Raw genomic sequence first — 14,655 nt, 5'->3', positions numbered from 1 at the left:
GAAAGCCAAATGTGGGTCTCCCTAAAAGGACTCTTTCTTTTTCCATTATTCGTACTCTTGTTAGATGAACCAAACAGCCTTTGCTTCAGACATTGTGTGGATAGGAAATCTCTCGCCAGACTTTCAGGCCCAGCTCTCGTTCGATGCCAAATCATGGGATTTCAAGTGGCCAAGACCTTTCCTCCACAAACTGCAGTCACTACAAACATTATCACCTCCCCACTTCCAAGCAGTGTCTCGTTAATGGTGACTTAGTCTCTCCTCAATTGCACTCAACGCTTCCACAACATGCCATCATAGGTTACATGGAGTACACTTCTCTGCAAAGCATCTGCTGTCTCCAGTCCTGGCACCAGGTCTGTCTTCCGTATTCCAATCAGCAGAGGCTGAAACTAAAAGTCCTTTATTGGCTACAAAGCTGCAGCGTCTCCCATGTTCTGAATCTCTTCACCAAACTGATACTTACTGCACCCTAAGATCAGCATCTGATCCCTGTGTTGCCACAGTGCAGCTTAAGACAAATGGTCAGTGCTGTGACGGAATTACAACTTACCCATAAAGATTTTTATTAAAATTTGAAATAGTCATTCCATTCTCTCTCAGACTAAAAACCTTTGCCTCTGCTCCACAAATACATCAAATAGTAGTACAGGAAATGTCCATGTGAGAGAAAAAACTACTTTTGTGCTTACTGCTGTTCAACTGGACACCCCTGTCTCCAGTGTGACATATGATGTTCCTCAATCACCCAGTAAATTACAAGGAAACCTATGTCCGCCTCAGTCACTTGATAAGCCTATTGAATATTTCTGAGGTGGTAGCATTGTGAACATATGATTTATTTTTATGTTGCAGGCCAAGTTTAAGAGCCAGAGAGAGCAAATCAATAATGAGTTTGAGAAGCTTCAGCAGTTTTTGGAGCAGGAAAAATGTAGTCACCTCAGCAACCTAGAGGAGGAAGAGAAGAAGAGTCTGCAGCGAATCAAGGAGAGAGTAGCAAAATTTGAAAAACAGCAACTTGTCCTAAGAAGTTGGATTACCGAGATTGAATTGAAGTGTCAGCAGCAGGACATGGAGTTATTGAAGGTAAGAACATTTTATAAATCCAGAGAACAAGAAGATCAGCAAACCATAATTAGTGCAAGAAAGAACCGATATTGTAAGCCGGATTTAGTGGGAGTGTTGTATGTTTTCCCCAACTCTCTGAACCCACTACAAAAAATACACAAAGTAATATGTTGGTTAGAAGTAACCCCAGTGAAAAAGGACTGGGATAAGAGATAAAACAGACCCAGGATTTCGACACTGTGACTTGTTTCACAGTTAGGAACTGTCTTCAACTGGAGGAGCGTTGAATTCTGAAGATGAGGAAGTCTTTAGCAATTTTATCAATAATGTTACAGCACCTAATATGTTATATGGTATACCTTTAAACAGCCCATATCTCCAGAAAATGAAACTGTTGGTCTGATTTACGTTTTGGCAGACTGGGTATTCTCCTTCGGCTTGGTGGAGGATACTCTCCCCACCAAATCTAGACATGACCGGCACAGCAGTTCCTGTCGATGCTTTTTCAAATTTAAGTTTGCACGCAGCTCCGTCAATCTGATGGAGCCATCCGTCAGACTTATTGATTTTTTTTATTTCCTCGAAGATGGGAGTTTTGTTTGTGAGGGGGAGGGGATTCTCCCCATGCTATAAGAATTCTCTCCCATGGTGAGGAAAGCATAAAGCAGCTTCCACTACCCCTCACTGCCAGGGTTTTCCTGGCGGTGATGGGTAGTGAAAATTGACCTGTACATTGGCCCATCTAAAGTAGATAGGTGGATATATATATATATATATATATATATATACACACCTCTGATGGGCCTCACTTTCGTGGACCATCGGAGGTGCATAACTATGGCGGAGACAGAGTAGCCTCCATGTTTACATCAGTGGTCCATCTGTTTCAAAATCTGTCAGCTGTAGAGTCAGGGCTCCTGCACTGCAGAGTTAAGGGAGGCAACCACACGTATCATAACGTGGACCTTGTCTGACCACCACGGTGGCTTCTGGGACTATCTTCTCTCAAGAATGTGTACTGAGTTCTTTTTGACTTGTGGGAATAATTAGGGCTGCACCTGATCTTGATTTATGCTTCTGCTCGAACCACCAGGGGATCCAGCAATCAAGGAGTCATCCGGGTTGGAATTAAAAGGAGGGGGCTCGACAGATGTAAAGACACAAGGGAGAATTGTAATCCGGATCACTGGGTTATATATCCAGTTTAATTTTGTAGTATTTAATACTACTGTATGATTAAAAGGTATTTTCTTTTCTTAAAAAAGAAGCACTGGGTTGCACATTGAAGTTATTGTGTCTCTTGATTGATTGTTAAGTTCTGTGTTTGGGCGCTCCACACTGCTTCCCTGAGAAGCCTATGACTGGTCACACTCTCTACCCTAAGAATCATGTGCAGAAAGGGTTTGCTTGACCCAGCAGAGCCCTTGTAGGATGGACCCCAGGACACCAGTGGCAGATTACCTCAACAACTACAGTGAGACCCAGTAGCCACTGTCTCTGTGGCCTTCCTGAATGGTTCTGAAAACCTGTAACAGAGGCCTTTAAAAAGGATCTAGGTAAACAGTTTAATCGTTCAAATGCGAGGTCTGAGGCTCTTGAGGGATTCTTGTTCTTTCCCAGGACTAGCAATATCATATTGTGTAGACTGACATTGGGAGACGGAGACTGTGGTCTGCTTCTAGCACAACACCTAGCTAAACCTGTGTTATCAGAATCAAGGTTCAGAACAAAATTACCATTCAGTTTACAAAGCAGTGCAATTATCCTGCCATAGCCTATCAATCAAGGTTTAATCCAGCAAGAAATGGATAGATAGAAGATATATTAACATCGCATTCATGGTTTGGTTGCCTCATACTCTAATCTACCTCTCAATTTTTAAGACTCTGAGAAAAGGCATTGTGCTACAAACAAAGGAATGAGCAAGGGTGACATAACTTCGTAGATGAACTCAACTAGATGCCCCATCCAGTATAAACCAATGTCAATGTTGGCTGTGTATTGAGGTGCTGGAGGAGGAGACCCATCAGCAGATGTTAGATGTTAAATGTTAAAAGATTTCTAAAGCGCATGGCTGCCTGAGAGCGTCCCAGCGCTGACAGAAGATCAGGAGAGGGAAGTTACGGGAACAGCCAAGTCTTTAGAAGTTTCTGGAAAGGCAAGAGATTGGGTTGGGCACGGAGGTCAGGAGGGAGTGGGTTCCATAGTTTAGAAGCGTTATAACGCCAGCCTCCGGAGCGCGACCTCCTAATCCTGGGTGGCAAGGTTAGGTGGGTATTGGAGGATCGGAGGGTTCTGGAGGTAGTATAGGGAACGATGAGATCTTTAAGGATTGGGGGGAACTTTTCCATGGAGAATTTTGTGGGTTAGGCAGAGGGCTTTGAACTGCACTCTTTGCAAGCAGGCAGATGTTTCCTAAATACAGTGTTTTCTTGTTTTGCATTCAAGTGTATTGTTTTGTGTAATGTAGTCTCTCCATGTGCTCTTTCCTCTACTGACATCACATTTTTTTTGATAAACAAATTCTGTTTTTATTGTTTTGACAAAATAAAGTAAATACACCAGCCTTACATTCTGACGCCATAAAATTCCAGAACTTAGAAAAAGAAATCAGCAAAACAAGATTTACAGACATTAGTAAAAACGCATGAATATAAAATTGGACATTCCCTTTATGACTACACCACCTCCCCCATCCATTTCCCCCAAACCCTATGATACTTCCTAGGACACCCACAAGCCTCATACATAAACTTCTCCTGCGTGGCACGCCAATCCACCCCAGTCCTTAATCGTCCAACACTTGGAGGTTCAGTGAGCTTCCAGGAGGCTGCAATGTCTTTTTTTGCAACCACCATTGCTGTAGTGTAAAACAACTTTTAGTTCCGAGACCCATCCAGCCCATCAGTGATACCCAGGATCATGTGCCTTGGGTCATGGGGGACCTCCCACCCCAAAACCTCAGTGAGTTCCTCCTCAATCTCCCCCAAGAACTGCTCCAAGCTGCGACATACCTATATAATATGGAAAAAGACTGCGGGCTCGTGACCGCACCTGACAAAAGCAGAAGTTGGGCTAAGTTCCGCCCGTTGAAGGTGCATCGGGGTGAGATATGCAGCATGTAAATAATAGTTGCACTAAGCGCAATCTAGCAGAGGCCGTGACCATCCTAGAAGCCATAAGGGCGTCACGCCAATCCTCCTCGTCCAGGGTGCCCACCCAACCCTCCCACTGAGCCCGCAGTCGGTCCAAGGAAGAAGGCATTGTTGATCAGTGTACGATTGATGCAGCAGATGCCACCCCTTCCCAGGTCACCGAACATTATCTGAGCCTCAGGCGAGCTGTGGGCAGGAAGACGTGTGCCAATCGCAAGGTGGGTGTGAAGGGCGTAACTGCAAAAACCTATAGAATTGTGACTGGTTTAAGTACCTGCTTTGAAGGTCACCTAAGGTCTGCATGTGATTCCCCCACCTACACATCGCCTAGCTGTGAAATGCCTATCCCAGTTCTAAAACCCTGCAATGCATTGACTTCTTTGAGCCAGGTCCCCTGCCACAAGGGTGTACATTGGGTCCGTGTGTGCGTCCCTTTGGTATGTCACAATGCAGCCCGCCAGGCCAATGACACAGAACGTGTTACCTCTGGCAAGTGGGAGGGAATAGGGTCCCCATATAGCATAGCCTGAATCTTGGCGAAGCCCGATTCAATGACCTTGAGCCTGTATGCCGGGTCCAACCAAACCCTGTTGAACCAATCATGTATGGAGAGAATATAAATAGAGGTGACACACCTAAGGCAAATCCATCGGCGCTCGGACCGTACTTAGCGCCAGCCCCCCTGCTGGTGTCTCCTCCCATTTCAGGCCAACTAAAAGCTACTCTAGGTATGATCTTTCTAAAATAAACTGACTAAAATTTCCCCAGCCTCTTGCTTAGTTGTGCCTGTAACGATTCCCCACAGGGCTGCCCTGACAGTAAGCTAACCCTGCCAAATGTCAAAGTGAGCTTGTTTGAAGCTTCCACGTTCTCCATTGATAGGTCCCAGACAACTTGCACACTTAGCATTGCACTATCTATGATCGTTCTTTTATAAAATATATATTTGAATTTTCTGACTTCGAAGAAGCACATTATATTGATCTAACATTTGTTATGAAGACCTGGGCTGACGCTTTGTTGGACTCATACCTGGTAGCCGCAATTCTGGCTATTTTTTTCCCTGGAAGAAAGTATCAGGAGGGGAAAAGAGGCGGGGGTTTAGGGATAGTTTTTCGCCACAATTTGAGAGCAATTTGTAAATAGAGTCCATCAAGATTTGAATTTGAACTTTCGCTTTTAAAATTGAACTCAAATACACCTATACGTTTAATGGTCTCCTTCTATATCGCCCTCCCGGCCCAAGTGCTAGCTTCACCAAAGCTCTTAGCCAACTCATAGAAACAAATATCAACTCTCAGGATTTCTCTGTACTTGGTGATTTTATTTTTCAACTGTACAACACGTCGGACAAAGACACAAGTGACCTGATGGACTTAATTTGCTCAAGGCCCAGGCTGGTCATTATCAGAGGCAGCCCGTCTGCGCCCGGTCCGGGCTCAGGGCCGGGACCCCTGGACCTTTGGTGGCAGAACGCCGGTTTTAAACCAGTGAGACCATGAAGAAACTGGATCCATTAAGGGGGATGGCATGCTGTCCCAGATTTCTGCCTTGTGTAAACCCTGCTGCCTTGGCAAAATCTTGTAATAACTGCCACTGCCCCTTCCCCCACATCCTGGCACTTTTGTGTAATTTCCCCTTCAGTGTTAAAGAGTACTTGGGGAAACCGACAACTGTGCCTAGGTTTAACTGCCTTCTTTTGAATGCCAGATCATCAGCTAAAACACAGTGTGGAATGCTCAAGGTTTTTAGAGGAACACCAAGATGGCATTCATTACAGAATCCTGGACAGACCGCACCTCTGGGGCAGACATTGTTAAAGCTTCTCCCCCAGACTTTCTTTGCCACATGTTGGACAGATCATTACGGAAATGGGGAGGACTGGCTGTTATTTATCATATGAGCCTAGTGCAATAATTCAAGACTGCATCCAATACAACCTGTAAGGCCTTGTCAGTTAGTGTTCGATTCGCGCCACATGATATGTTCAAAGCCATGCTTGTCTACTGGCCCTCTGGCCCCAAAGGCGCTTTCTTGGATGCCATTGGGTCACTGTTGGAGGAGGGGCTATGCACAAAATCTTCACAATTCTGGGAGACTTTCATTTTTACCTTGAGGATGCCACTGACCCAGATACCTCAAGACTGACACAAATTATGATGGGAGGTGACCTTTTGCAATGGGTAGAATGCCCGACAAACGCGGACGGACATACCCTGGATGGAAATTTGACCAATTTCGCCAGTCTCTCTGTATCGGATGTACTGCCACTTCCCTGGACAGTTCATGCCGCCATAATTTTCACTAACTCTCAGACCCCACTTAAACTATCCAAACCAAAGCCCAAGGAAAAGGTAGCCATTCATGCTTGGAAAAACATTGACAGTCACCCTAGATAAGGCCTTGATAGACTCTGCCCCATATCTCCCTAATAATATAGAGGAGGCCACGGTGGCCTAGGCGAACTGGATCAATGCGGCCTGTAATAAATTGGGCCCAGTTAAATGGTGCACCCCAGACGAGGTCTTCCCTCTGCCCCCTGTTTTACTCATAACGTACAGGAGCATAAAACAGACTGTAAAAGGCTGGAGCAGGTCTGGAGGAATGGGTACAGCCTGGCCAATAAGGAATTATATAAAACAAGTTTCACAATTTACAAAACATTACTTCAGGAAGCAAAAAAGGACTATTTTTCTGAACAGATCACCGAAGCCAAGTCCTCGCCGAAAGAACTCTTCAGAACGGTGACCAATCTCATGAGCTTCCCTAAACCGATCACTCACAGCAGTCCAGCTTTCTGTGAGGCCCTGGCATTGTTTTTCCGGAAGAAAGTAGAGGTTATCTTCTCCTCATTCAGTAATCAACGGGGTGAGGCCAGGGATTTGGCAGTCGGGACAAAGCTGATCAATAATTCTCCCACGTTTAATCGTTTCACCCCTCTGGAGACCAAGGAGGTTATCAATCTGCTGATGGGATGCCGTTCTGGCGCCCCTGCCACCCCTTGTCTGGCAGCAGTAATTAAAAACTCCCCGGAGGTTATTGCTAACACCCTTATCCCTTTACTGAACCTCATATTGGAGGCAGGTCTTTATCCTATAGCTTAGAAAACTGCCACTGATTAAAAAAAAAAACAAATTTGATGCCTAGTGATCCCAGCAGCTACAGACCCATCACCAGCAAAATTCCTGGAGAAAGCTATGAACATACGACAAAGTGTGTTCTTCGAGAACAAGAATACATTGGATCCTTCTCAGTATGGGTTCCGCTCGGGACACAGCACCGAGCAAGCATTGATTAAAGCCGCAGAGGAGGTCCGTGTGGCTGTGGACCAGAGGGGCTCAGCTTTCTTGATCATGCTAGATCTATCGGCAGCCTTCGATGTGGTCCACCATGATGTGTTGATGGGCCGTTTATCGAAGGCGGGGGTCCAGGAAGGGGCCTGAGCAACCCCCCTCGTTGAAAGTTAAGAACCTGGGGGTGATCATGGACAACTCACTCACTTTTGGTAACCAGGTCAGCAGGGTGGTATCAACAAGTTTTTTCATCCTGAGAACCCTGATGAAAATAAAAATTTTCCTCTCCGAAGAAAGTTTCAGAACAGTTGTCTCTGCCCTCCTTTTGTCCCGTCTGGACTATTGTAACAGCTTGTACCTAACGATTCATAAGAAACACCTTAAAACAGATGTTGCAGAATGCGGCAGCCAGGTTGCTTACGGGCACTCCTAGGTTTACCTTGGTTAGAATCTTCTTATGTTCCCTTCATTGGCTGCAGATAAAACAAAGAGCCCAATTTAAAGCTCTCTGTACGGTTTTGAAGTCCCTGATTGGGATCGGCCCAAAAAACCTAAAAAAGCTCAATCAATGGTATGTCCCGGGGAGAATGCTTCGATCAATGGATGCAAAGCTGGTGATCGTTCCCAGAGCTAAAAAGGCAAATTGGGGCGGAAGGAGCTTTGTTCAAGGAGCCACCAGTGCCTGGAACGACCTTCCTTTAAATCTAAGGACTGCTACAGAGCTCCTCTCGTTCAGGAAAGGTCTGAAGACTTGGTTGTTTTCAGTTTGATCTTAGTCTGTGCTCAGTGGGTGGGTTCCAGTTACAGTGCTCAGCGCCAGGACACCCTTGGGTAACCGCGCGCTTCACAAGCCTATATAACATAACATACCTCCCACATGGTAGGGCACTTGTTCAGTGGTATTTTTACAGACAATCGGTTTCTTAATTTTACTGGGTCACTTCAGCTCTTTTGTTATAATCACTCAGCTATTTTGTTTGATTTTTCCCCTCTAAAGGTTTACTCTAAGCTGAACACTTCAAGATGGCAACGGGCTGGGACGTGTAATGCGGTGCATGGCGAAGGGGACAAGCGAACAGCAGCCTTTAATACCCATTCAGAGGGTATTATTTGGACAACGGGGGTCAACTGACAATAAATGTAAAAATGTAAATTGATACTTGTATAGCGCACTACTCACCCGCAAGGGTCTCAAGGCGCTTGTACGAATACCGCTGTGGAACCCATCCTGGCTTTCCAAGTGAGGCGTCAACTCCTGGGCACCCCCAAGGTGGAGGCCAGGCATCCTTCGCGTTGTGGGGGCCGTTGCGGAGATTAAGCAAGCTATTTCCCAGAGTTGCAGAGTGGAACTCCATGATTGGAATAGGCACCGAGGCGAGAATTATCAGGTCCGTGGAATTTTGAGCCCTAGACCCGCTGAGGCGGGCAATTGAACCCTGGTCCCGGGCTAGACCTCTGCATCAGGGTCTGCCGCTCTAATCATTGAGCCACACTTCTCCTACAATATGGTCCTGGGACAATGCTGACTTGGGACAATCTGCTCTCTAGGATCAATATCTGCATTGTCACAATGGGGGCCTATAGAGGACTAATTTCTGATGATCGGGTTTCCATTCACAACCCCTCTTCAGTTTCACTCCCGCCAAGAGGACTGTAGACAATAAGGATGGGTTGTCCCTCAACTCAACAGCCTCTAGAACTGTCCATTGCCCCTCTGATCTTCCTAATCTTGATCTGGGGGCGAGTTGGAAGACGAAGCGTTCGGTGTTTCCCAGTAACACTGGGACCGGTGTGGTGTTGGATCTATGACGATGCCCCCTGGGCTGGTACCTGAATCTCTTCATACTTATAGTGGTACCAAGCAACCCTGGCCGATGCCCAGTGGAGATGTCCCATGCAGCTATAGAAGAGTTTGGCTCGGGTTCAGCCCCGCGGCCGGCACCTACCCAGCTGGACATCTGACACGGTTTTCCTAGTCTCCCTGCAGTGTTTTCCCCCTTCCCCCTCCTTCCCTGTGTCTTGTCTATACTATACGTCAATTTCCCTTACTATTGTGTAATCTCATGTTTTTATACTGGGCACCTGTAACTCATGTAATTATGTAACTTGTAAACCGATGATCCTCATGTAAAGCGCTCCAATACCTCCAGGTCTAGCAAGCGCTATATAAAACTTCTCAAATAAAATAAATAAATAAAATAAATAACAAATAAACTTCAGGGAAGAAGTATGTGCAACATTCATGGCATACTCTTGATGCCACTGAATTTAGCACCTTTCTTACAAAAAATAGGCCCCAGATCACGTTGGATTTAGAGATTGTAATTGAAGGTTAACATGCTGGTATTGATTCCGTAGTTAGTACCTCAGCCCCTCTAAAATAAGGCAGGATTCCTAGAGATAGGCCATCTGAGCCTTGGTTCTGCGAGGAACTCAGGATTTAAAAACCATGGTGTCATCGCCAGGAACGCCGGATGAGCCAGAATTATGCTATCACTGAGAAATAAATATATAGAAAAATGATCACAAAATACAAGGAACTGATTTCTAGTGCAAAAACCAGCTACTGGATATACAAAATAATTCATCAGTAAATTGCCCGAAAGAATTGGTTGCCACAGTCTAAAAGCTAACTGTACTTCCAGAGACAAAGAATGTATCTATCTGCCAAACCTGTAACGCCTTTGCATCCTTTTTTCAACACAAAGTTTGCGACATATACTATGCCATCTCCTTAAATCTAAATAATGGAGGACTGCCTGACAAAATCAGTAGCCCTCTTTCTGCCGTTAGTATTACCAGGAGTAATCATGACATCTCCTCTGGATTTGCTTTGTAATTCAGCCTCTCTAAGGGGCAGATGTATCATCATTGTATTTTGCAAGACCTTAATAGCGAATTTGACTGATTCGCTATTAAGGACTCGCTAAATGCAATGTATCTAGGCTTTGAATTTTAAATAGCGATTCCTACACATTCCTTATTTGGGACGGTCAAATAAAGAATTTTTTATTTTATTTCATTTTGAAAGTTTTATATAGCGCGAACAAGATCTTTGCAGATATCAGAGCGCTTTACAAAGCGGGGAATACAAACAGGAGAGTGAATAACAGGCCATTCGGAATAGCGCAGTTGTAGGTAATAAGTGGGGTGGGGTAGGTACATGAGGGAGCATAGTAAAACAGGTACATCAATAATGCAAATAGTACAAATAGGTGTGAGCATAGACAGTCAGGTAAGTCAGTAAAAACAAGTGATACGAATCATCGCAGGGATCGAACAAATAATACAGATCGGTGCAGAGACTTTAAGATCCACGTTAATAGATCAAGTGTATTTAGCTATGAAGATAGCTAAGAATGGCTTCCCTTTTATTTATATGACCAAGTGGCCCATAGAAATGAATGGGAATTGCATGCGCAATTTGCTAGTACCCAATAGGTACTCACAAATTGCACATGTAATTTCAAGGGCGCTAGGGTGCCAAAAGGACACCCTGCTGCACCCCTGAATATGCATGTGTGCACATGTGGCGCACATGAATGTGCGCCACATGGCACTTCGAAAAATGCAAAAAAGTGCATCTTTCTAGAAAATCGCAAATTACCACCAACTTGATGTTGGTGGTATTTTGCGATTCCTTAAGGCCAAATCGCAAATTTTGGGTGCTTTCAGAATTGCATTTAAGGAATCACAATTTGCGATTCCTTAAATGTATTTCCAAAATAAGGAATCACAAACTTTGCGATTCCTTATTTTACGATGGCCTTTTGGGATGATGCATCCCAAAAGGCATTTTTCCCGTTCGCAAACAAGCTGATTCTGAGAATCGGCCTATTTGCGAACAGGAAAACCCTAGATACGTCTGACCCTAAATTCCTTCTCTCTTTCCTCATATGAGCAGGAATTCAATATTCTTGGCGCAGCCAAATCTAGCTTGCCTGCTGATTCTTGCCCTCCAAGAATTATTCGCTTGGCATCAGAAATCATACCACAACATCTTACAGAGGTTTTTAACTCTATTCGTAAGACTGGAGTCTTTGCAAAGCAATAAAAAAAAGCCAGTATCCTACTTGTTCAAAATAAAATCTGTCTGGATCCTCCAGATCCCAACAGCTATCGACTCATCTCATATCTACACTTACCTGCAAAAATCATTGAAAAACGAATAAATCAAGAACTTGCCTTTTATTAACCGGAATCACCTTCTCGATTTCGGGAGCTAGAATAGCATCGAACTGGCCCGGATTACCGCTACTAAAGAGATCAGATGTGTGGTAGACAATGGAGGTAATGCCGCTCTCATTCTTTTAGACCTCTCTGCAACGTTCAACACTGTCAACCACGGCTTGCTGATAGGCCGTCTTCAAAACCTGGGCATTGTTGGCTCAACTCAATCCCTTCTTAAATAGTTTTTTACAGATCGAGAGCAAACTGTAGAAATAGGCAATCTGCTATCTACCTTTTTTCAGCTACCATGTGGTGTGCCATAGAACTCTTTTCTTAGCCCTTCACCTTTCAACTTGTATGTCACTCCCTTGACACAACTACATAAATCCTTTAGATTTGCCATGGTGGTGTACGCTGATGACACCCAAATGATTATCTCAGTTACTAGTAACATTCACAACACAGCCACTAGATTTCACAAGTGTATGCATCAGGTTAGTAAGTGGATGTTGGAGAACTGCCGGAAATTAAACTTGTGGAACACTAAGGTCTTGCGCTTTGGATCCAATGTTTCCGCCTTCTCCAGCAATTAAAGCTAAGACTCTAGGAATTCTCTTCGATGCATCCCTATCCTTCAAACACCAAGTTGATGCCATCACTTCAGGTACTTTTTTATGCATTGAAAATGCTTAGAAAATGTTTTCCTTTCTTACCTCGTGATATGCAGAAAACAGTTGTCACAGCCCTATGCAAGGTCTCCTTGCTAGACTTCAGGTTTTATAGAACGCTGCTGTCTGTCTCTTGCTAAAACTTTCCAGACAGCAGTCAGGCAAACATGCTCTATCCTCTTTTCACTGGCTCCCCATGCAGAAGAGAATTTATTTTAACGCCTTATGCATTGCCTTTAGGGCCTAACATAATGCCAGCCCTGAATACTGCACGCACTGGTTTTGCTGGTACAAGCCACAAAGAAACCTTTGCTCTCCCAATGCTAACCTGGTTAGGGTTCCATGTTTTCGGTTGTCTGGGTGGGGTGGCAGGAGCGTTGTCTCTTCAAATTACAAACTTTGGAACTCCCTTCCTTCTCCTCTGAAGAAATCACTCAATCTGCCCTCTTTTAGAAAAGCCCTTAAAACGTGGCTTTTCACGCTATAAATACTGTGATTAAGGATTTAGGTCTCTTTTTATTCATCTTTCCTTCTTAATCTTCTTCAGTTGGCGGCATCTAGATGCCTTTGGTTATTAGTTTGTGGTTTATAAAGATCAATTCAAAACATGCTAAATTACTGAGATGTCATTGACTTTATGTACATAGAGTATCTCAATTGACCTGTATTCCATTACCGTCAAAGGTTTTTTTTTTTGTTTGTAGAGTTTTATATAGCGCGAACTTGGCCCGAATCGGGTAAGAGAGAGCGCTTTACATAGCACCAGTTACGTTACATGAGGACACACATTCATTTTTAGGTCTCGCTATTACATTCCGCAAGGAATGAGTAGCGAGTATTATAGGGTTGCATCAGGAAAGCTAAACCAGCCGGCGGATTTCCACAAGTGCATGTGATCGTGAATTTGGATCCGCCTGCTGGTTTAGCTTTCCTGATGAAACTCTAACCGTCACTTCAAAGGAGTCCGCTCTGCCCCCTGCTGCACGCGCTTTCCATCCAGCGCGGCATTACGCCTGCTTATCAAAGCCGGCATTCTTTCCTGCAGAGACCATCTGGCTCGCCTCTCTACTCCTCCCTCTTGGCTCCTGCGCATCTTCATTTATTACCTCTCAGTAAACCAGCTTCAAAAGGGCTGCTATCATCATTCACACCTCCTGTGCTTAGCAGGCAGAACGGTGCCCATTTGCCTTGTATACCACGCTAAATTCATAAAATAATTTTTTTATAATGAGCTGTTTACTTTCGAATCATGGTGGAACAAAGCCAGGTGAGCCGTATCATACCTCACTGATAACTATCGTCTATTGTAGCGAACACCACCAGGTTCAACTTGTGACTTCAGGCGCTACACGCATCTTTGCAGGGTGTGTGCACAACCTGACGCCATTTTTTTGTAGCTACCTTTACGAGTATCATTGGCAGTGTTCCCTGTAACGCGCGCGGGCGCGCGCACGTTGATTACCCCGAGCGCGCAGAGTCCCGAGGGAAGCGCGCACACATCCTGCGAGTGCTTTCGCGCCGCCGCTTTTAAAACGCGAGCGGCGCGAAAACGGTTGTTCCGGCTGTGGCTGCGGGCTGTTTGTGGCCCTTTGTGAAAACATTTGTTAATTGCAGCCCCGTCATGCGCTGCAATTAACAAACATTTTCACAATGGTTCACAATCAGCCCCCAACCGCGCTCCCTTAAGAGAAGACATTTAGCAAGTCCAAAAGCACGGACTTGCTAAATGTCTTCTCTTAAGGGAGCGCGGTTGGGGGCTGATTGTGAACCATTGTGAAAATGTTTGTTAATTGCAGCGCATGACGGGGCTGCAATTAACAAATGTTTTCACAAAGGGCCACATGGTTTCATAGCTTCCAAGGTTTCAGTCAAGGATGCAAAGGCCTCTATCCAGCATCACAGCTGATTTTCCACGGTAGATTTGGGAAGAAGGCACACCTGTCCAGCCTCGACGACGCTCACGATTGTTTTTGGGCTAATGAATAAGTCGCTGAATTTGAGCATCAACTAGTTCGAGCGACCATGTGTGTGTTACTATGCAATCGTCCCTTCCATGCGAGTTCACATGCCTCTTGTGTGTATAAAAGGTCAGAGAAAGATCAGTTCAGCAGATGAAGAGAAAGAAGGTCCTGGTCACAGGAACAGCACGGGTATTGCGCTCGTGAAAGTCAAGGATGCAAAGGCCTCTATCCAGCATCACAGCTGATTTTCCACGGTAGATTTGGGAGAAGACATTTAGCAAGTCCGTGCTTTTGGACTTGCTAAATGTCTTCTCTTAAGGGAGCGCGGTTGGGGGCTGAT

General features: G+C 44.9%; 1 protein-coding gene across 1 annotated transcript in view; it reads left to right on the top strand.

The window, feature by feature from the left end:
• Positions 1-855: 855 nt before the first annotated feature.
• LOC147662849 (E3 ubiquitin-protein ligase TRIM11-like) overlaps positions 856-14,655 on the top strand; it is a gene marked incomplete at its 5' end in the record, with an annotated part of 152,691 nt that continues 138,891 nt past the window's right edge. Inside the window, one exon of the mRNA XM_086950858.1 lies at positions 856-1,086. Coding sequence (XP_086806984.1) covers positions 856-1,086 — 231 coding nt within the window. The remainder of the gene's footprint in view (positions 1,087-14,655) is intronic.

This window comes from Lissotriton vulgaris, unplaced genomic scaffold (assembly GCF_964263255.1).
Source record: "Lissotriton vulgaris unplaced genomic scaffold, aLisVul1.2 SCAFFOLD_482, whole genome shotgun sequence".
Classification (NCBI taxonomy): Eukaryota; Metazoa; Chordata; class Amphibia; order Caudata; family Salamandridae; genus Lissotriton; species Lissotriton vulgaris.
The sequence above is the reverse complement of the archived record's forward strand: the minus strand, read 5'-3'. Positions and strand labels throughout refer to the sequence as shown.